This window comes from Plecotus auritus (assembly GCF_963455305.1).
Source record: "Plecotus auritus genome assembly, chromosome: 3".
Taxonomy (NCBI): domain Eukaryota; kingdom Metazoa; phylum Chordata; class Mammalia; order Chiroptera; family Vespertilionidae; genus Plecotus; species Plecotus auritus.
Genome location: NC_137772.1, coordinates 208,063,201 through 208,087,116, shown reverse-complemented (window position 1 = coordinate 208,087,116; position 23,916 = coordinate 208,063,201). Strand labels below are relative to the sequence as shown.

The following is a 23,916-nucleotide window of genomic DNA, read 5'->3' as shown; positions in this document are numbered from 1 at the left end:
GAGATGCTGGTATGGTTGATTTCTGTGAGCAACTGTGTCTCTAGTCCCAGCAGAAGTCTGTTTTAATGGGAACAGACCTTTTAGGATTTTTTTTTTCTATTGTGTTAATCAAATCTCTGGCTTACCACTAAAATGCTGCTCAACTAGTGCCCACTACTAAACTAGCCCACATTTCTTTGATCTTTTTCATACTCTTCAGACTTTCTTAATACAAGTGGCAATGAATTGGGTGCAGGGAGCAGTTATCTGTGTTGAAGAAGCTTAACTGGATTAGGGATGTTCATGTACAAAGATGAAAAGAACATCTATAAAACAAAATAGGTACAGCGTGTACTGAAGTCCAAATAATAGTCACAAACACGTCGGTAGCATTTTCAGTGTACCAGGTGCAGCTCTAAGGGCTTCCCATATATGAACTCACTCAATCCTCTCATCAAACAGGCCTTTGCAATTGATCCTATCAATACCTCCATTTTATAGATGAAGAAACTGAGGCCCGGAGAGGTTAAATGACTTGCCGAAGGTCACAGATAGTAAAAGCCAGGCCCGGGGTTGGATCCCAGGCAGATATGGCAAATACTGCGGTGAGGCATTTATTCCCTTTCCCTTCTGAGGAGGAAACAGGCTAATTAAGAACTTTCTTGCTGGAGGCTAACCAGCCTCGGAGCAGGCGTTCCACCCATGTCTGGCTGAGCCCTGGCTCTTGGTCCAGACAGTGACCTTTGAAAAGTTGTGAAAATGATCTCTGGCCTTTGCAGTCTCCCTCTGTGGAGGAGCAGCTTGGGAAAACCGGAGCAGTGAGAGTCCTTGCTCAACACCTGTTTGTGGAATAAACAAATGAGTGAGGATTGCCACACTTCCTGGTGTCACACTTGGCCGGCAGGTTATTTCACAGTTAGGTAATCCCCAATAAAGACAGGAACATGGTGTTTATAAGTTGCTCTTAATGGGAGAGAATGCAGACAGGCACCCGCGAGGGAGAGACCGGGCAGCCTGAAGAAAAGGGCGCTAAGGCCCCCAGGCCTTCCTGCCGTGGGGCTGCATCGCTGGTGTGCAGGCGGCTGGTCCGCTGGTCGGACTGCATCCCCCTCTCCCGCCTCTAGCTCAGCTGCAAAATACCCAAAGGGACACTGGGGCCCCGGATAAATATTTGCCCAACACGTGAATGAGTAAAGGCGAGGGAGGTGGCATATTTTGAAAGTCCATCCTCGCCCTCACCACCCACCACACCTAGGTGGCCGCTGCTCGATAAAACTGCCCGCTCCTGGTGACTGTCCCCTGCGGAGGAGCAGGACGGCCTGGTTGCTGTAGCCTCAGTGTGCTGCAGGAGCGGCGGGAGCCATGCCCAGGTACACGGTGCACGTGCGCGGAGAATGGCTGGCCGTGCCCTGCAAGGACCCGCAGCAAACGGTGGGCTGGCTGGGTCGCGAGGCCGTGCGGAGGTATATCAAGAACAAGCCAGACAATGGTGGCTTCGCCTCGCTGGACGATGTGCACTTTCTGATGCGCCGCTGCAAGGGCCTGGGCCTGCTGGACAATGATGACCCGCTCGAGGTGGCCCTGGAGGACAATGAGTTCGTGGAAGTGGGTGAGTGGCCGGAGGGGAGAGGCGCGAATGGATGCAGCACGCGGCGTGGCTTAGTGCTCCCCTCCAGGGAGGTTGGGCAGCCATCCTCGCCGCGAAAATGCATGCTGGCTGTGCGGGTGCTGCTAGGCCTCTGGGGGCCTTCGATCCTCACCCACCCTGCTGAGAATGGGGGGGTTCTATCCACCTTTTACAACAAGGCAACGGGATCCCAGAGGAGGCCACTTACCTAGAGTCAGTCAGGCTGCTAGTAAGAAGCCAAGAGCAGATATGAACTCAGGACTGCAGGTCTGAATCCCTTCACAGTAATTGAATTACTTTGTCATATATAACTTTTTTTTTTTTGAAAAATATACTTTTATTGATTTCAGAGAAGAAGGGAGATGGAGAGAGAGATGGAAACATCAATGATGAGAGAGAATCATTGATTGGCTGCCTGCAGCACTTCCCTCCTCCCCCCACGCCCCACTGGGGATGGAGCCCCAACCCCCTGGCATATGCCCTGATAGGAAATTGCACTGTGGCCTCCTGATTCATATGCTCAACCACTGAGCCACCAGGTGGTGTATATAGCTACTTTTATAAAGTTAATGGTGAAGATCCTTTAACCCTTCAATAGACCTTCACCAGATGAGATTCTGTGGCACAGAGGAGTTCAGATTTCAAGCAAAATAAAGTCGGAATGGGACAAAGGTAGGGGTTAGATCTTGAACTTTCATTTAAAGTGGGGTCCACACCCAGCACCTACATCTCTGCCCTTTGCTCTCCTTCATGGAAAGATACTAAGAGCACTTGAAAGTATCTGAAGTCATTTTAAAACAGCCATTTCGATAGCATTCAAAGGCAATTGAAGGGCTGGCCCTTCCTTGCTTTTTCACCAAGGCCAAAAGTGGCTCTCCATTGTGATCTGGAAGGGGTCCTTCTTGTCTTCTTGTTTCAGTTATAGAAGGGGATGCCATGTCTCCTGACTTCATTCCATCGCAACCAGAGGGAGTTTACCTGTATCCTTTCCTGCAGGCTCCGGGGCCTGCTCCTGGGGGGTCCTCCCGCCAGGGACGGGGCTGGGGCTGTGCCACACTTCCCAGTATTCTCCTTTACCTGGATTCAGGTACAGCAAGTACCGAGAGCCTGAAAAGGTAAGCAGCAAACCACTCTTTTTGTTAAGAAAATGAAGCCCCCCTCATTTAAGGAAGGGGAGGGCCAGCAAGATTTATGAGCAAACACTACCAATTAGGACAGGACTTTGTCCAGTTCTGTGTCGTAGGAAAAAGCATTAGAAAAACAGTCCTTACGCAGCTTCCTCTTAAGTAAGGTGTCTTTTATCTTAGCTCATTAATTGCAGTGATAAAATCTCTGAAGTGGCCAGGTTTGGTTCTACTTGAGGCTTTCCTGTCTTTTGTTGGAGCAGCTAAGCTGTTCAGACTCACGGAGACCCCTTCCTTTGTGCAGTACATCGAATTAGATGGGGACAGCCTGACCACGGAGGACCTGGTCAACTTGGGCAAGGGGCACTACAAAATAAAGGTAAGGGGGAGGGACGGACGTCCTCTGACCCTTTTTGCCACACGCGGACATCTTCCACGTGCTCCTCTCTGACCAATGTTTTCCTAGCTCACCCCAACTGCGGAAAAGAAGGTGCAAAAATCCAGGGAAGTCATAGACAGCATCATAAAAGAAAAAACGGGTATCTTTTCCCCTTTGTGTTATACAGTTACTTTTATGGACTTAAAAAAATATGTCCTGCATCTAATTGGATGGTGTCTGTCTTTTTTTCCAGTTGTGTACGGCATTACTACAGGTTTTGGGAAATTTGCCAGAACTGTAATTCCTATCAATAAGCTAGAGTAAGTTTGGTTCCTGTTCACACACATCCACGTGCCACCTACCCCCATTTTTCCTTTCAACAAGGGAAGTGACATTTGGCCCAATTTACAGATGAGGAGGATGAGGCTCAGGTTAATTTACACATGACTTGGTATTGAAAATATAGGCTCGCTGGTTTCTTCCACTGCCTCATGCCGCCTCACTGTCCCTCCAAAGGTGTACCTGTCCCTCGCTTCACTTCCCCAGATGAGGGGCCATTTTCATGACTATGACTTTACCTCCCAGAAAACCCCATCAACACTTCGGTGAACCTTCTCCTTCTGGAACATTTTATATAACTTTTCTAAAGTCAATATTTACATGTTTCCAAACGTTCTCCAGTAGGTTTGAATGGCCACACACAACTTTTGGTCATAGGAAAATCTCTTAATTCCATATTTAGATCATTTCTAACTTTTTGTTCTTAGGAACAAGGCTATAATGAACCAGCTAGCGCCTGGTCACGACTTTAAGATACATTGCTAGACTTTTAGAAATTTCTAGGTCAGATTAGAACATGCACAGTAACAATAAGGGGATTTTTTCCCTTTCTCTTTCAGGGAGCTCCAGCTCAACCTAGTACGTTCACATTCTTCAGGTAAATCATTCAAAATGTTGGGTGCCTCCTAGATCTTATTTGGTTAGCTGAATAAAGTACGTGTGATGCATCCTGTAACACCCGTGAAGAGTCAATATATTCCAGAAACTGGGTGCTTCGGGGGAGGGAGGGAAGCAGAAAGCAGCAGACAAGACCACCTTCCAGCAGAATCTCAGAAAAAGGAATGGGCCACGTAGAGGGACAGGATTGGGACACGAGCATCTGTACAGGTACAGTGATGCCAAGAGAATGGTGCACTCAGGACACAAAATTAGGGCTGAAAGTCAGGGAATGAGTTGATCAGGATGAGGTGAGATTGCAAGGCAACTTGTGCTGAGGAGTCTGGACACTATTCTAAGGATGTTGGGTGGGGAATGGGGGCTTGCTGAAGTGTTCCAAGAAGGGAAACCGAGAAGGCAGAAGTGGGGTTCCACCTTTTTCTGGAAGATGAGACTTTAAGAAGCAAGAAAGTGAGGAGGGAGAGCAGTCCAACTCTGAGTTAAGAAGTGAAGAAAGATTTGAGAGATGGAGGCAGTCAGGAGGTGGAAGAGATTTTGTTTTCCAATTGTTTTGTAGGTGTTGGGAAACCACTAATCCCTGAGAGATGTCGGATGCTCTTGGCTTTAAGGATCAATGTCTTAGCCAAAGGATACAGTGGCATTTCCCTGGAGACCCTCAAACAAGTTATCGAAGCATTTAATGGTAATGCAATGGATCCCTGACTGACCCTCCATTACCCTCCATTGAGGCTGGGCATCTCCTATAAGGTAGATCTGATGGCACTTCTGGGGCCCCAGAGTTCTGAGAATCTCCCAGGGTAAACTCTGATCTGGAAGCTGGCCTGTGGGTGGCACTGCGTTATCTTATTGTCAGTATTTAACAATTAGCAAAAACACTGCTATTAGGTGTCTGAGTTTACTTAGAAACCTATTGGGGACTTCCTACAAAACAATATATGTCCTTTTATAAGTGGTGGTGAAATGGCAGACTCGGAATCTGGTACAAATAGAGATTATGTTGCCTATGACTTTACCTCCCAGAAAACTCCGTCAACACTTTGGTGAACTTTCTCCTTCTGGCACATTTTATATCACTTTTCTAAAGTCAATATTGACGTGTTTCCAAACATTCTCCAACAGGTTTGAATGGCCACACGCAACTTTTGGTCATAGGAAAATCTCTTAATTCCATATTTAGATCATGTCTAACTTTTTGTTCTTAGCAACAAGGCTATAATGAGCCAGCTAGTACCTGATCACGTCTTTAAGATACATTGCTAGAATTCTAGAAATTTCTAGGTCCGGTTAGAACATGCACAGTAACAATAAGTGAAGGAGCAGAGGACCACAGAGGAAGAAGTGAATCCTCATGAGGATACGGGTTCCATATCACCTTTCCCTCACGGAGCCTGATCTTGATTGTTTCTCTATGTACAGTGTTCCCCACCCACCTTCACACAGCAAATCTGACCATGTCTTGGCTAAAACCTATAATGCTGTCTGTTGTCCTTGAGTAATTGTCTTTCTCCAGGCATTTGCACTAGATCCTACTGGGGGAGGTGGGTCTCGCTGGCAAAGTGAGCTTGACCAGAAGGAAGTTCTCCTGGAGTAACTGCTGTCTGCTTCCCTCCCAGCCTCCTGCCTGCCCTATGTTCCAGAGAAAGGAACCGTTGGTGCCAGTGGAGACCTTGCTCCACTCTCTCACCTTGCTCTTGGCCTAACTGGAGAAGGGAAGATGTGGTCTCCAAAGAGTGGCTGGGCTGACGCTAAATACGTAAGACTTTCACAACGTTCATTGGAAGGATTTTCCCTGGGCTGGACACCAGATGCCCAGCATGCTTTATATCACTTAATCTTTACAGCATCTTAGTGAGGGGGACACTGTTATCCCCATTTTATAGATGAGAAAACTGCAGCTTATAAGTCAAAGTAGACAAGGCTTTAGCTTCCATACCCAGCTGTCAGCCTCTGGACTTGGTGATCACCTTGGTGAAAAGGTACAGCTGCCAGTGTTGATCCCAGGAATTTCTTCTGCACCTAAAACACTTCAGGTGCCTATCTGGAGGTCACACGTTGTCGCAGGTTTACTTAGTTGCCAGTTTCACAGGTACTAAGTTGTGCATCGTAGCACTCACTCTGTGGCCTCAGGAAAGAAGGTTCCATTTCCCTGAAAGCTCCCACCTCGTGGCTAACTAGAAAGGCTTGCTTTTGATAAAGCTTTTTTTTTCTTCATTCATCTCCAAATTCCACCAGAGCAGTGCAAATAATTACTTAAAGTGCCATCTCAGACCTACTGTTGGGAGGTCCCCTAACAGTAAGCAAAGGGTCGAGGCCCCAAGGAGGAGGGAGGAATTAAGGAAACAGATAATCCTTATGGGGATACAGGTTCCAGATCACCTTCCTTCCATGCAGACTCTTCTTGATTGTTTCTCTATGTACAGTGTTCCCCTGGCCACCTTCACACAGCAAATCTGAGCATGTCCTGGCTAACAACTACAGTGCTCCGCACTGTCCTCAGGAGAAAGTCTGAACTTAAAGTGGCTACAAGAGCCTTGTTTGTCATGTTCTCACCCTCCTCCCTCCCTGCCAGGGTTCTCCGTCACAGAAGCTGGAGGCTCCTTGCAGCTGGAATGTGCAGTGTCTTAGGCAGAGTGACCAGCATAGGTCCATGCTTTTCTTCCCCACTCACTCTGGTTCCTCCTTCGGCTAAGTCCTCTGGGAAACTTCCCTCTCTGCTCTTCCAGTTCTTTTCCCTACCCCCCAAGTCTCCTTTGTTCCTCCTCTGTGCTCTCCTAGCATCTTACCTGATTACTTCTCACTGACCGGTACCCACTTCCTACCTCCTGTAGCACTTAACATTCTATTACTATAATTGCCCTTGAGCTTGTCAGTCTCCATTTTTCCCAACTCCAGCCCCTGCCCAACACTCAGAACAATAGGCACTCTACCTGAGAAATTGACATAGCAAATGGTGTAGGCGCTCTCTTCCTTCTTTTCTAGAGGGACCTTAACTTATTGACTGTTTTTACTTCTTTTATTTCAGAGGAAGGTCATTTGGCCCATTTTCCCTCAGGATTCTGTTCCTATCTATTAGGCCAACCATCTCGCCTTCATTGGTGCCCACAAACTTGCCACACAAGTGAGAAGCCCTGCTCTGACAACCAATGTATCTGCCGGGTTTAGATATGTAGGAGGACTTTCTGGGTTAAGCTCCAGAGGCAGGGATTATGGACAGACAGTCAGAAGCCCAGCCTTAGTGCAGCACAGGTGTGCATATGTGCTCAGGAAGCCACAGGAGAAAGGTGAGTCACTAACATGGACACTTAACACAAAGGACCTAGACACTGGACCCCCTGATTTAAGTATGAATATCATTTGAAAGCAAAATCTGCTTTCAGACTAAAGAACAGAACTAGAGAATAGACCAGAGATGATAAACAGAGCTAATGCACATAGGTCTAATTCATATATATGAAAGCTCCTAAGCAACCGAATGACCAAATGACCAGTCGACCAGTTGCTATGATGTGCACTGACTACCAGGGGACAGACACTCAACGCATGGAATCGGGCTCCCTCCTGTCTGTGGGCCTGTGGAGATCAGGCCTGTGGGGATCGGGCTCCCTCCTGTCTGTGGGCCTGTGGGATCGGGCCTGCGGGGATCGGGCCGAAACCTGCTATCAGACACATACCCCCACGTGTCCCGGATTGCAAGAGGGTGCAGGCCAGGCCGAGGAACCCCACCAGTGCACAAATCCATGCACCCGGCCTCTAGTCTTTTATAAGACAGACCTTTGGGTTGAAAGATCTTTTATTCGGTTCCTCATAAAATTAGTAATTGTTAACCCATTTTAATTTCTTAAATCATTCTTTAGGTCCTGGAAGCCCATGGATTGAAACCAATAGTTTTAAAGCCAAAAGAGGTAAGGGTGTTCAAGGGAAATTTGCCCATGTCAACAAGTCTTTATTTATACACTACTTTCAGTCTTAATGCCAGTCTCACTGACTTATTAAAATAAACATGGCTCACCTGTTTGTAGAAAGTTGATCACTGAAAAAACAGCTCCTCCATCAGTATTTAAAAAATTCTTCATGGCATAAATGCTTAAGGGTTCTCTTACCTAAGAACTTAAACTTTAAATCAGGATCCCTAGGGATCCTTAAGAGACATTTTAATTCAGCATCCATTAGGATTCTCTAAGCCAGGAGTCTTAGACCAGAAATGTTTGTGTATCTTGTCTACAATGATGATAAGTTAAAGAAGAAATATAGCATAATTAAGATTTTATATGCCTTCCACACTGGAGCTACTCTGCTGCCTTGAGAATGGGGATACTTAATAGCTATTCTATTTGCCAGATTTATAGTAGTGATTTCATGTAGGATGGCACTTAGTCCTCAAGTGCTTAAATAATCATTACTGACCTGCACTTCAGAAAACATGAATAAACATCGTTTAACTGACTGACGGGCTAAGTTTCCTCTCATGAGAGCAAAAGACACTAAATTAACTTGTACATAGGCTTGTTACAGAAATACAGTAGGAAACCTCTCTCCTCTGCCCCCAAAGGGTCTGGCGCTCATCAACGGGACGCAGATGATCACCTCCCTGGGCAGTGAAGCTGTGGAGAGAGCCAGTGCTATTGCACGGCAGGCTGACATAGTGGCGGCCTTGACCCTGGAAGTGCTGAAGGGCACCACCAGAGCCTTCGATACCGGTCAGCATGGTCCCTCTGTTTGATTGTTATTCAGTCAACCAGAGCTGGTGGGGTGGGCTGGTTGAGGTCTTTAGACATGTGAGTGGTGGGGGTGAGTGGTAGGGAAGAAAGAGAAAACTCAAGAGCCTATGGTGTGCCCAATACTGCTACAGTTTCTTCTAAATTCTGCCACACTCGACACTTGAAATGACTGCCGTTTATAAATAGACGCTGACCCTGAGAGTTCAGTAACCTGCCCAAGATCACCTAGGTCTGACTCTCATCAAACTAAGTACTGTTTAGGAATCTGTTTGCAGAGTTTTAGAACTACAGTAGGATTCAGTTTGGTCCCCTTTAGAAAATTGGGGGAGGGGAAACTATAGAAGTGGTAGCTTACTTTGAAAGACTCTTTATTATTATATATAGTAGGACATAAAAACTGTTTCAAAATCACTTAGTTAAGTTAGACCACTATAGAGCTCCCTTCCATTATGAGCCTAAATCTTTTTAGGGTAGCCCAGTGTCTTGAGTTGAATTTCCAGTAGTTGAATTCTCAACACATAATCTGCACTTGGAGATTCCAAAGAATAAAGACAATAAGGAGCCCTAGCTGGTTTGGCTCAATGGATAGAGCATCAGCCTGTGGACTGAAGGGTTCCAGGTTTGATTCCAGTCAAGGGCACATGCCTGGGTTGCGGGCTCGATCCCCAGTGGGGGGGCGTGCAAGAGGCAGCTAATCAATGATTCTCTCTCATCATTGATATTTCTATCTCTCTCTCCCTCTCCCTTCCTCTCTGAAATCAATGAAAATATATTTTAAAAAAAGACAATAAGGAATATCTTGCTTTTGGAGATAAGTTTCTACTGCTTGGTGGTGGTTAGGTCCCCTGGGCCTTTTGAGGGCTGTGTCAGCACCGTGGATGGTTCTGAGCATCCATGGTAGTTCGTTCTAATGTAAGAGTTGCTCAAGCTTTTTCTCCTTCATCAATTCTAGACATTCATGCTGTTCGCCCTCATCCTGGGCAAATTGAAGTTGCTTTTCGGTTTCGGTCACTCTTGGACTCGGATCACCACCCATCAGAAATAGCAGGTCTGGGCATGTTTGTGTGAGTGAGCTTATTTGGTTTTGTGTTTTGTGGGGGAAAAAACTGATAACATGTTCCCTGCTTTTCCCTCCACCTTTCCACAGAGAGTCACAGGTTCTGTGACCGCGTGCAGGACGCGTACACCTTGCGCTGCTGTCCACAGGTAAACCAGCAAACAAAGTTTCCCTTCTCTCTCTCAATGCAGGTGGGAAGCAGAAAAAGAGGGAGGTGTTAGAAAACCATGTAATGGTCAATTAGAATCCAAATTTCTTTACAGCTTCTATTAAAAATTTTGTAGATCATGCTTCCATTTGTCCCATAATTGTCGTTTCTATTCCACGTGATAAGCTTTTGCATTGCTTTGCTCAGCCTTGAAGAGAAGTCCAACGGACATCTTGCTGTGTCGGTTTAGTGCCCTCCTTTTTCAATTTCTTAGTGACAACATTATCTGAACCAGTTAGTGGAGTTGTACTTGCTCTCTCTGTTAGACAGAACTAGGACCAGCCAGCCAGAGATGTTCACAGAGAAGCCTAATAAAAATTCAGGTGCCCATCATGGTATACCTTAGCTGCATTTAATGGGCAGACCTAAATCATGGTAAATAAATCTGGGAGGCTTAACTTTCAATAAAAAATGCAGATGACTTGGGTTAGCATGAGGCATCCTGTATCGATTTTACAACTCATTTGCATATGGCAATTAGTTCAATGAGAGATTAACTCAAGAATGCTTCTCAAGAATAAAACAATACAGGGTGGGGCCAAAGTAGGTTTATGGTTGTTCAATAACACAGGAATAGATGCCGCGTTTCTTGTAGTCACAACTATACACTTACTTTTGCCCCACCCTGTATTTCAGCTTGTGTCAAATTCCAGTCTACAGTGTAATAAAGAGTCCTCCCTAGAGAACTCACGTCCTTGTATTCAGCATGTTCTATTCTAGCTAGTAGATCAAAAACGTCTACGGGGAAGAATTGCCAAATTAGGTCTGCTATAGGAATACATCCCACTTCCAAACATCCTGCTATTCTAACAGGAATATCAGACTCTATGTGACAGGCAGTCTTCCATGTAGTAACTCATTTACTCTTCTATTTTAGGTCCATGGTGTGGCGAATGACACAATAGCGTTTGTGAAGAAACTAATTACCACAGAACTAAACAGCGCAACAGATAATCCTGTATCTTTTGACGTGTAGTGAACTATAGTCATAGAATTTCCGCTGGTAACTTTAAGATCTGAAGTGATCACTGTGCAGCAGCTCTGTCCTGTCTCCTGTCACTTCATTTCATAAACTGAGTACCTGAGGCCTGGAAGTTAAGGAACTTTGTCCAGATCAGAGCTGGGCGGTGGCAGAGGTAGTTCTCCGAACCTAATCTCAGGTTCAGAGTGGAACATACCAAAGCTTCACAATTGACCCATTAAAGATGAAACGGGGGTGGGTTTCCAGCATTGGCTGAGAGGTTTTATGAAGACATTTTCCCTAAAACCCACTGCTGGGGTTGTTGGTAGAAGGATGAAGACCTACGTGCCAGGTGTGATTGTGGAGACTGTAGTAGGTGGCCTGTATGTACACCTTCCTGGTTCCAATAATGCCATGATGCTTTAGATAGAAGCAACCTTTAACATTTACCAAAGTATCGATCAAAGAGGCATGGTTTTCCATATCGCGAGGTTTTATTTCTGACATGGACTTGACTCAAATCAGTGTTTTCTGTGTTTGTACAAAGAAGAGTAAGAACACTTCCATTTCTCAAGGACAGGGCCCAACACTCTTTCCTGGTGTGGGTATCTCAGAGCCATCTTGTTTCTGCCATGGAATGCGATCACTCAGGGGTCACACTGGCAAAGTCTCCACAGAGACAATACTGCCTGTGAAGACCACCAAACCCTGCAGAAATCTGTTTTTCCTATCCCACATCTGCCTCAAGTCTCAGCCCTGGAGAGAGTGCTGGGTCAGCATTTCTGAAAGCAGCTCGAAGCCTGGGCTAGCAGACGGGTCCACAGTAGCTGTGTGAGGTTTCTCTGGAGAGCTTATTTCAGGATGTGGGTTTTGTGTCCTTTCGGATAGTTTCACAGTTAAGTCAAACCCACACAAAATAATCCTCAACTCACTAACCCACCTGTACACCATCCCACCTCCCAAAGGGAGTAGTTTTCCTGAACTCCAGGTAGTCTTATCTCATCTATCTGTCCTGGAGAGCAGAAGTACCCATTAGACACTTACATTATGTATATTGAAAGGGTATCTTAGAGAGTAAAAGAACACAAACCATTAAATTATTGGAAATGGGAGAGGAAATAATTCTGTACTAAATTCTCCCCCCACCACTTGCCTCAGCAAAAATTTCAGCGAAAAAATCTTTTACTTAATTGAAGAGTTTTACTCCCTGATGAATTTCCAATTGCCTAATCTTTGGGAGTTCTCCTGCAATACTGGTGTTACCTGAAAGAATGTTTTCCTAAGGTTTCTATTGCAGATGAAGAGCACCTATTACCTAGTTGCTAGATATGATGGGAATTAACTTCTAATTGCTATAATCGAATAGTCAACCCACAAATTTGGAGCTAAAGAACAATAGAACATGTTTATGTTCTAAATTGGTACAGAGGTCACTCGCTATAAGGATTCAGAGAATGGAGAGAAGGCCAAGGCCTGTGGTTAGGGTGGGTTCATGGAGAAGAACAGGCATGCGGCCTAATATGCACATGGTTATAATACATGGAAAAGGACAACTCCAGACTTGAGGAAGATCATGTAACACATGCATCTCCAGCTCTTTGGAAGTCAGAACGCTTCTCACACAGAGTGAATCCCTAGTTGATATGATAGGTAGCGAATATTCTTTAGCCCAGTAGGTGAAAGTTAGCTCTTTGGAACCTGGAAGAAGGGTCTGTTACTGCCTCTGTCTGTTGGTTTAAGTAAAGTGCATGATGGAATGCAATGATCCCTGAGAATATGAATATTCGGTGAGTCCAAAGTTGCCTCAGACCTAAATGAGTTTACAATGACCTCTTGGCTGCCCTTTGCAGTGAATGCTGACACAGATCACTGAGTTAGAGAGTTTGCTTGGAAGTTTTCCCCAAATTGATTATTCCAGAGAATTTGGTGATTGGGCATCAGCAATGTCTTCCATTCAGCAGGTTCTTCTATGGAGCACAAGCTCCCCGTGCCCATTGAAGAAATAGAATTTGCTTTTACACAGGTGTCTGGTCTCTGCTCTTAGTTTCAGGTTATAAATTTTTCAAGAGCAACTACTACCCACCAGATTAGCACAGTTATGATGCTTGAGAATCTCTAACCTCAAGAGAAAACAGCATTTTATGCCTTGTGTTTCTTTGGCCCTGACTTGGGTATATAGACAATTCTTCTTCAAGATTGTGTGTGTGTGTGTGTGTGTGTGTGTGTGTGTGTGTGTCCTTATGTCAACAACTGCTTGGGGACTCTCTCTCCACCCTGCATTTTACAAGGGTGTTCAAACCTTAACCTGTTTTGAAAGATGGTCTTTGCCAGCCGGGGAGAGACTATTTCTGGAGGAAACTTCCATGGTGAATACCCAGCCAAAGTAAGCTTTTTTTTTTTAGAATTGCTGCTGCCCCTGAAAGCATATTACAATATAGGTCAACTGAATTGAGACACTCTTTCAGGCCCTGGACTATTTGGCCATTGGTGTCCATGAACTTGCTGCGATTAGCGAAAGAAGAATTGAAAGGCTCTGTAACCCCTCCCTCAGCGAGCTGCCTGCCTTCCTGGTGGCTGAAGGCGGTCTGAACTCTGGATTCATGATAGCCCACTGCACAGCCGCAGCCCTGGGTAAGGACACTGCCCTTTGCCCAAGCCTGTCCATTGAAGGGCCCCTCCCTTTTACCTGAAAATATCAAATTTTATCTTCGAACGAGATCTAACTTTCTCAACACCTCCATCTGCATCCTACCTCTCTTCATACAAACGCAGTAGGTTGCCTCTTTAATATTTTTTAGAAAAAAATAAAAACAAAACCTAAACAATATTATACTGACACAATAATACACGAGTGAGATTGTAAACAATGATGTTTCCACAACTTCTCTGCAGTAAACAGTTTGATATCACATGAACTTTATTTTTGTAACTTTCCCCCCAATCTCAATTTGAAGACCATCAGAAAGAAAAAGAAAAAGACGTTCATAGCTAATGGTGAAATGTGAATTGATCTAAATAAAATTTGGATGCATTTTATTAGGTATACCAACCACTACACATGTGATTACAACATGCAACAAGGAAGTGCTAAGGGCTTCACTTATAGTCACTCACTTAATCGTCACAACAATATCATGGGGCAGGTACTATTGTCACCTCCATTTTACAGATGAATACCTGAAAATCCGAGAAGTTAAGTGTCTTACCCCCACTTGCACAGTAAGAAGCAGAGAATTCAAACTCAGGCATTTTGGCTCTCAAATCTGTGCTCTCATTTCAATTAATGAGGTTCCCATTATAATCAATACTTAATCCTAAAATGTGGCTGCCAAATTTAACAAATAGGAATGCAGGATATCCAGTTAAATTTGAATTCTTTGGGACATACTTACATTTTTTTATCTGAAATTTGATTGAACTGAACATCCTGTATTTCTATCTGGCAAACCTGCCCAAGAGGCAGGAGAGCATGGTGGTTCATTAAGAGCATGGAGTCTGGGTTCGAATCCTAGCTCTGCCATTTACAGTGTGACATGGAACAAGGCTCAGTCTTGTTGACCTCAGTGTACTCCTGTGTAAAATGGGCATGATGAATTTACCTAGTGGGCCTGTTTTGAGGATTACATGAATTAATGCGGGTAAAACCTTAGAACTCTCTATGCCTGGTGCTAAATAAATATAGCTGCTATTCCTCCTAATCTCTTCCTCACCTAAGCCTCACACTAAAACTCAACACAAAAAAACAACAAAGGGCCATTAAATTCATCTTCTCCTCTGTCCGGTATCTTCTACTTGCTCACTTACCTATCTATTAAAATATCCTTTCAAAGGGCAACAGTTTCTCATATTAACGTGGTGGGGGGAGAGGTAGTTGATTTCTAGAGAATATTATGGACTTTTGGAAGTCCCGTATGAATGTTCAGCTTCCCAAGCTGCCTAATGATGTTGCTCAGCTTGCTTTCGTGATAATGAACCTTTTTCTCTTTTTGGCCCCTTGTACGTTATGTTTCTGAACAAGCCTCACCACAGCCTGCTGATCCATTTAGCTGGTTTAGGGGTCTTGGGGTGCAGTGTTGGGACCTGAAAGTCCTGGGCAAACCCGTTTATAGCTAGATTATCTCAGGTAGGGTCCTTATAGCATGCAGAACAGTGACACTTCACTCAGAGCCACTCTCAGCATCATAGAAATGTTATATCGTAAATCAGCGAACTTAACAGAAGACGCCTTAGTGAGCCAATTAATTTGGAGTCTTTTATTACCCTAGTGGGCTCAAAGGAATATTGCCTCTCAAATTCTGAGCAAGATCATGGAGGAAGCTTTCCCCTTTTATATTCTTCCAGTCCTTTGTCTCCCAAATATGGGATTATACTTCCGGACCTTTCCCGGACTTTGCTTGTAACCTGAGCTTGTAACTTGAGCATAGTACATTTCAGATAACTGGACTGTGGGCGTAGCCAGGGACTGCAGCAGAGTGGCTTGCAAGGTCAGACAGTTGAGCTTATTTTCCCTATTATTAGAGCAAGCGTATTTTACAGAAGCCAATAATAGCAGAATTAATTCATAGAACAAAGGACTGTCTAGTGGAAATTTCAAACAGCAGTTTTTACAAAATAGAGGTTACTATGCTTCAGAAAGGGGGGTGGGGAGGGAAAGACTCTGAATTTGACCTCTCTTGCTGAAGAGAAGGAATTCTGTAATCTAGGTCCTTGCTACTTAAAGTATCATCCTCAAACCAAAAGCAGAGCCATCCCCTGGGAGTTTGTGAGAACAATAGCATCTCAAGCCCCACCTGAAATGCAACATTTGCATTTTAATGAGATCTAGTGATTCATATGCACAATAAAGCTGGAGAGAAATCAATCTAGGTCATCTCTAGGATCCTCTTGTCTCCCTAAGATATCTCTGGCAGACATCAAGCCTCTGGTGACACAACCAGTCAAATTGTCCTCAGGTACCTGAAGTGAGCACACATCTCCCTGGCATGCTAAATGCTTCCAATGTTTTCAACTTGGCTTTATAATATTAGGGTTTCCATCTGGTGTCAGAACTCCTGATAGCTTTAGAGGCTTTCTCATGTCAGGGAAAACACAACACGTTTCCTTCCCCAAAGTAACTTCGGACCATGTGGTGCTTGGGTAACCACCAAGAGCTCCTAGAGTGGATGCCATAGAGCACTTTGGGAAAACGTGTCCTTTGGGCAGTTTTTCCCGTTCGAACATAATTAACGAGTGCTGACCTCTTGCAGTTTCTGAGAGCAAGTCTCTGTGCCACCCCTCGTCTGTGGACTCCCTCTCCACCAGCGCTGCCACGGAGGACCATGTCTCCATGGGAGGATGGGCAGCGAGGAAGGCCCTCAGGGTCATCGAGCATGTGGAGCAAGGTAATACCAGCCAAACTGGGATCCCGGGCCTCACTGATAAATGAATGACTCACCAGTGGTCCTCAAAGTGGGGTGCCCACCGGCAGCATCAGCATGACCTGGATCTTGTTAGAAAGGCAGATCCCCAAAGCCCCTCCCAGCCCTGCAGAATGAGAAACTCTAGCAGGCGTCCTCAAACTACGGCCCGCGGGCCACATGCGGCCCGCCGAGGACATTTATCCGGCCCGCCAGGTGCCGCTGCCTGTCCTGCTTAGCAGCCGACTCGTCCCGGGCCCACAGTGCGCATAGGAATTTGTTCATAGTTTTTTTTTTAAAACTATAGTCCGGCCCTCCAACGGTCTGAGGGACAGTGAACTGGCCCCCTGTTTAAAAAGTTTGAGGACCCCTGCTAGGGAGCAGGGCAGAGGAATCTGGAGGTAACCAGCCCTCCAGGTGATTCTCATGCTCGCTGGAGATTAAGAACCACTCTTACTGCCTAAACTGGTTCATCTGCTGGCTTTTCTTTTCTTTTCTTTTTTAACAAGACTTTCAAAACATATTCAAAGTGGGGAGATTAGTACCATGAACCTCATACACACCTCACTGATTCAACAGCATATTTGCTTTATTTTTTCTTTTCTCAAATTATTTTCAAACAAATCCATTATATAATTTTCTTCCTGCATACTTTAACTCTTAACTATCAGTGCTTGCTTATCCACCAGAATGCCATCATCACAGCCCGTCTTGGTATCACCATTGATTACACATTCAAATTCTCCCAGTTATCTCAGTGTCTGTACAGTGGGTTTGTTCAAATCAGGACTCAAGGGCCACATTTTAGATTTGGTGGTCAAGGTTTCAAGCTTCTTTTCATCCAGAACTGTCCCATCTCTCCCCCCACGCCCACGTCATTCCACTGACCAGCTAAAAAAAACAGGTCAGCGTTCTGATAGAGACCGGGATTCTGGACTCACCTGTTAACTTCCTTGTGGTGTTACTTTTAACTTGCTCTCTGTCCCATGCGTTTCTTGTACGTGGCAGTTGGCCCTAAAGGCTTGACAAGCCTGAGATCCCACCTTTTTGGCAAAGATACTTCACAGGATGTTAGGCCCTCTGCTCCCTGACCTCTTAATTACTGCTTGTTTTTGTTTTTTTAAAGAGAAATTGCCTTCCTTCAGGACTTATGTTCTAAGTTCCTGTTTTTGCAACTGTATTCAAAGCAGTTGGCTGATAAAAGAATATTGCTATTTTAAGATAAATGTGAGAGTTAAATATTCTTTTTTTTTTTTGGTAACAGCTGTATTGAGGTATAATTTACAAATTCTCCCAATTATCTCAGTGTCTGTACAGTGGATTTGTTCAAATCAGGCCTCAATCATATCCCCAGATGGATCTAGAATACCTAGAAGTGTGTTTGGCACAGACATGGTGCTCGGATGTTTACATGACAATAAAGTTGGCTGTAGAGGTCCAAATTACACATCTAGCTCATCTGATACAGATCTATACATTTATATCAGGTGCAGTTCAGAAAAAGAATTGGCAGTTTGTACTTTCAAGCATGTTCACTGTCAGTTAAGTTTGCTTTGATTAAGATATTGAATACCTACAAATCTTGGAACCCAGTGGTGCTGGATATAACCTTGCAAGATAAGGATCTGCTTTATCACAGCGCCTAGTGATTCCTCATTGCAGAAGGGGCACAGAAAGAGGAGGATTCTGCCTGGATTAAACCGTGAATGAGAGCTTCTTCCTCTCTGTCCGCTTGGAAATTAGGGTCTAACCAGAGAGGCGAACATTGGACAATAACTTGGCAACTCTGTGTAGCACTTAACAAAATTCTGACCAAATACTAGAGTCTGAAGGCATGAGAGAAGGCATCGCCAAAGGAGTGTTTAAGATGAGGACCTGAACAGCAACTAGGGCTGGCAAAGTGGGAGGAGAAGCGCAATGGTAGTTTTGTAAGGGAAGGGGTGTGCACAAAATAAACGGATCTGAGATGCATGGAGATGAGAGTGCAAGACATCCAAGTCCCAATTTCTAGAATTTCAGTTGTAGTGGACTTGGGAGCTTTTGAGTTTGAAAGCTCGAAAGGGACATTATATAGGGTGGGGCCAAGTAGGTTTACAGTTGGGAGTACACAAAACATGAAGTTTATTCTTGTATTATTATTGATTAATAATTGTATTAGTTTCCATACAAACAACTGTACACTCAGTCCCAGGGCAACCAAAGACTCATTTGCTCCTTCACCGGCTCCTTTAATCCTTTGATGAAGTTCTGTGTGCCAGGTATTTCAGGCCAAAGGGATCAGCAAGACTAACAACAAAAGGAAACTGACACAAAGGTGGAAATAGCACACAGATTTTCCCATCGCGATTAGAAGAGGTGAGAAGGGGAAAACTGAGAATTTACCTGGACTCGTTCCCCCTTCTCACCATTAAAGATGCATCCAAGATGGCCATCCATTTCTGTCATTCATAGCCCTCAAGCAGGAGGTCAGCCTTTCACCAGTCACCTCTCCCCCTTTATCGTTTCAGTGCTGGCCATCGAGCTGCTGGCAGCCTGCCAGGGCATCGAGTTCCTCCGCCCCCTGAGGACAACCACTCCCCTGGAGAAGGTCTATGACCTGGTGCGCTCGGTTGTCAGGTAAAGTCTGTCGTCATGGAAGTGACACGGTCTCAGAACCATGAGCCCTGGCAGTGCTCATGTTTGGCTGATGACTTGGTTTGCTTTCTCTGCAGGCCCTGGATAAAAGATCGCTTCATGGCTCCAGACATCGAGGCAGCGCACAGACTGCTTGTCGACCAAAAGGCAAGCTGACTATTTGGATTCTTTCTTGGTTTGGGGTCATTACGGCAAAGTAAAGTGGAGCGGGTCCTGGAGAAACATTGTCTTATTCATTCATTTTCTGGCTATTCTCTGGGAACGAACAAAAGGGTACTTATGCAATTTGCAAGGCCACCAGGAAGCTATTAGATAAACTCTTAGGTGTCCCATGTGGCACCCAAACATTGAGTGTCTAAGGACTGGAAGCAGAAATAAATTTTAAACGAAGCTTTGGAACAAGTCTTCATGGGGAGAAAATGAGATGAAAGGTTCATTGATCCCCTTCACCAAGAATGTACTCTTACATTCAAAAGTACTTTCTTTCTTTTTTAAAATATATTTTTATTGATTTCAGAGAGGAAGGGGGATGGGGAGAGAGAGAGAGTAAGATCGAGAGAAACATCAATGATGAGAAAGAATCATTGATCAGCTGCCTCCTGCACGCCCCCCACTGGGGACCAAGCCCGAAACCCAGGCACGTGCACTTGACCAGAATCGAACCTGGGACCCTTCAGTCCCCAGGCTGATGCTCTATCCACTGAACCAAACCAGATAGGGCATTTTCTCTTTTTATAATGTCCTCACCACCACCACCTGGTCCAATGCCTGCATGGATCTGGAGAGAAAACAAAGTCCCAGGTGTTTGCTTCAAAGGTCTGTGAGTCTGTCTGGTGCCCTAGTGTGTCCCACCCATCACCCTGGTGACATACAATTCCCTCTGGCTGCATTGACTATAGACTCAACTGATAAAGACAGTTGCCTAGCACGCTGACTCGTTTTTTTAAAATATATTTTTTTAAGTTCTTTAAACCTTTTGTAGTAATTTGTGGGTATCCTGTTTCCTAGAATTGCTTGATTTCCCTTGAAATCGTTGCTCTGCTCTGGGGGAAGGATTTTTCCCTTGATCTTCATACGTTTTCTAAGGTGATACAAAAGAAGGGGGGGGGGTGGGAGGAAAGGCCCCTTGGCTGTCAGCAGCAATCAGATAAAAAACAATAGCTATAAACCAAGAACAGGGCCTTCATTTGAGAAGGTGTTATGCTTGAAAGAGAACAGATTGCTGGGCCTGAGGCAGTGCTTCTCAAACTGCGGTGTGGATCTCCTGGAAATGTGGTGAAAATGCAGATTTGGACACAGTGTGGCGTGGGGCTGACATTCCGACTTGTCCCCAGTGATGCTGATGCTGCTGGTCCAGGGACCACTTTGAGGGTCTCAGAGACAGAGCACACGAGGCAGGGAAACAGCAGAAGAGGAAATCCACTGCTTTTTATCATTCGAGGTTTGCTTGAGAAAACACACAGTCAGACCCTGAGCAGCTTTCCTCAATTCTGTCCACACCGAATTCTCTAGGTTTTGTTTGGTTTTTGGCTTGTTTGGCTTTAAAAGGGCAAGCAGCTGAAAGCCTTCCGGGTAACTTCAGAGAAGTTTTGGACTTTGCGTTTTAAAAGCTTTGAATGCAACCAGAGACCAATCGACACGGATCGTGTGTTAAATGCCTTATAATAAAAGCAAGCAAAGCAGCTGCTGCAACTGTCTTTATCAGATAATGTCTTGTCTTCAGGTGAAGTTGACGTTTCATGGCTTATGAAAACAATGTTGTCAACATTTCGGTTTCATCCTTGTTTCTCAGGTGTGGGAAGTAGCTTCACCATACATCGAAAAATACAGAATGGAGCATATTCCTGAATCCAGACCTGTTTCTCCGACGGCCTTTTCCCTGGAGTCTCTGCGCAGGAAATCCAGCAGTATCCCAGAGTCGGGGGAGCTTTAACGGGCTTTGCCCTGGGATGGAGATCAGATGGTGCTTAGTTTGACAGCAGGCAGCACTGTGCCGAAGGAGAGGCCTGAGAACTTTGTTTAGGTGGATCAATTCCTTATATAATTCAGTTCTTCTAAAACCTGCTTTAGCTAGGCTGGTGGCAGCTATCTGGTTGCTAACTCTAGCACTGCGTTCTTGTTGGTCTGGTCTGAGGTGCAGCAGGGATTATAGGTTTTTTTCTCTAATGCTATCTCACTCTTAAGGGTGAGAAGAGCACCCACACTGCATGGGTCTTTTACTCTTAACATTAGAGCAACTCACATCTGGAAACAGATTGATGGCATTTTTCCAAAAACATTAGACTTTGGTAAATCTTGTTTGTTTGTTTGTTTGCTTTGACAAGTTCTCCACTAGTTAACTCTGGCTGATTGTACTATGTTATGACTAGTGTTTCTTAATACCTCTTCATAAACAACCCTTTTTAAATCATAATTTGTCTTTAAGTTGCTCTTTCTTCTACTAATGGAATCGTAGTAAAGAATAGTCGATAGGCCAACAAGAGGTCTGTGTAAAGGAATTAAGGGATGAATATAAAGATTGCTATTGGAGTGTCTCTTACTGAACTGCGTATTTCATATTTATCAATTATCACTACACATATCCAAAAAAGGACTCGATGCTTAAACTAGAGTTGGAGGTTAGTATGGTCACTTTTTTACTGTATGTTAGCACTTAAGTCACATTCTTTATTTTATTTTATTTTTTTGAATTTATTGGCATGACATTTATACAATTATATAGGTTTCAGGTGTACAATTCTATAACACATCATCTGTATATTGTATTGTGTGTTCACCACCCTAAGACAAGTCTCCTTCTCGATTCATGTTCTTATAATAACCCTGTGGTAAGCCTCCTCATTTCACAGACAAGGAATCTGTTGTTCAGAAGTTAACCAACCCCTCGCTGTAATGGTAACCGTTAACGTGAGGCCCCATTGACAAAAATCAGATGGGGCCCTAGGATGTATTACTCAATATGTTTCTTCCCAACAAAGGATGTTCTAAAAGGGCTTTCTGGGAAGGCAAAAATGTAATTTCCCAGATAAAGGATGGGTTGAATGACCTCTTGGCTTCTAAGATCTGTGACTTTGCACCCCTCCATGCAAATGGGTGCAAAGAACTCCTAGTGCAGGAATCTGAAGCTATAGCTCTAAAAACTGCAGCTGGTTAAGCAAGGACAGACACACTTGCCAGATTGCCAACCCGATTACAGACTAAAATGGGACCAACAACATATTTCACAATAGTTTTCACTCTAGATTGCAGCCTGTCCAGAGGGAAGGTGGAGACAGAAGTCAGAACTACTGCCTACAGCAATTCAGAGAACAGAAAAGGCTGAGGAACCTGTTCTTGATGCTGTTCTTTGCTAAAATGTGAACACACACACACACACACACACACACACATGAAGTTCATTGATTCTTACCCAGGAGCAGCAGCTGAGCCAGCTGTCTGATGGCTGTTTTTCACACCTGTTTGGGGAGTGTTAGATCCCACAGGCTCCCAGGGTCCTTAGGGGCCCTTTTTCTTAGAGTTTTTTAAAAAATATATTTAATTGATTTTTTTAGAGGGAGAAAGAAACATCCATGTGAGAGGGGAAGATCTATGGGCTGCCTCCTGCACGCCCCCTACTAGAGATCAGGCCCATAACCCAGGTATGTGCCCAGGATTCAAACTGGCAGCCTTTCTGTGTACAGGACAATGCCCAACCAACGGAGCACACGGCCAGGGCTGTCATTAAGCTCTTTACACAGCTCTTTTATTTTTTTTTTAATTGTTTGAAGTATTACAAATAGTAGTACATATGTCTCCTTTTTTTTCCCATTGACCTCCCCCCAGCCTCACCTTCCCCCCAGTACATGCCTTTACCTGCCCTCCCCCCCCCCCCGTGTCTTTTATCCATTGGTTATGCTTACACAGCTCTTTTAGTAACTGACATCACATGGCTTCCAGAGAATGTCAAGGTAAATATGGAATAAACTCATTGTCTCATGTTATCACGGCATTCTTAGATTTTTTAAATAGTTTACCACCTCTTTGGGGAAAGGCTGTTCTAACTGCGGTTAATCAAGTTTCTGAGAGATGTAGTTGATGAATGTTTGCCCATGAAAAAGTGTCTTTAGAAAATATGATTGACTCAGTCTTTCTCTTTCCCATTGAGTAGCAGCAAAATAGAGGCACTGAGATGTCCTCCCCCGCAGGCTCACCTGGCTTCTTCACCTGCTGACAGAGGGGAAACCTCAAAGTGCAAGGACCTTTCCAGCTTCTGCCGTTTCTGTTGGTCAGAGCAAGTCAAGGTCAACTTGGGAGAGAAGTACTCAAGGGCATGGGCATATGATTTGTGGGTCATTACTCTATCGAGCTACCACATACATAAAATCCTGTACATGACCTGAAATTTTGGGAAGGGGGGGGGAGGGAAAAAAAGATAATTTTCATACTACTTTAAACTTGTACCTCATTTCTGGATCTAATCATTGAATTATTATATTTTTATTAAGCCTTCTAATTACCTCATAAATCACATGATCACTGCATTTGGGGGGTTACTTCTGTTGAAGGTACTTATTAAACATAAACATTGACAACACACACACACACACACACACACACACACACACACACACACACCTGCCTGACAAGTGTTGTTCAGTGGTTGAGCATCGACCTATGAACCAGGAGGTCACAGTTTGATTTTGATTCCTGGTCAGAGCACATGCCCAGTTTGTGGGCTCGATCCCCAGTGTGGGGCATGCAGAAGGCAGCCGATCAATGATTCTCTCTTATCATTGATGTTTCTGTCTCTCCCTGAAACCAATAAAAATATATTTAAAAAACAACAACACACAAACCAACAACAAAAAAAAAGAGTTGGTGGAAATTCATTTCAGCT

At 44.5% G+C, this 23,916-nt stretch overlaps 1 protein-coding gene across 1 annotated transcript; it reads left to right on the top strand.

The window, feature by feature from the left end:
* Window positions 1-917: 917 nt before the first annotated feature.
* HAL (histidine ammonia-lyase) lies at window positions 918-23,019 on the top strand. Its single transcript, XM_080658511.1, has 20 exons — window positions 918-1,588; window positions 2,526-2,586; window positions 2,694-2,721; window positions 3,035-3,109; window positions 3,197-3,269; window positions 3,363-3,429; window positions 4,009-4,046; window positions 4,623-4,748; window positions 5,680-5,819; window positions 7,921-7,968; window positions 8,616-8,763; window positions 9,737-9,832; window positions 9,932-9,990; window positions 10,927-11,007; window positions 13,328-13,393; window positions 13,476-13,641; window positions 16,257-16,391; window positions 18,914-19,022; window positions 19,118-19,187; window positions 20,833-23,019. Exons 1-20 carry the CDS (start codon window positions 1,342-1,344, stop codon window positions 20,971-20,973), a joined length of 1,974 nt encoding a protein of 657 aa, XP_080514637.1. The 5' UTR covers window positions 918-1,341; the 3' UTR covers window positions 20,974-23,019.
* Window positions 23,020-23,916: the final 897 nt, after the last annotated feature.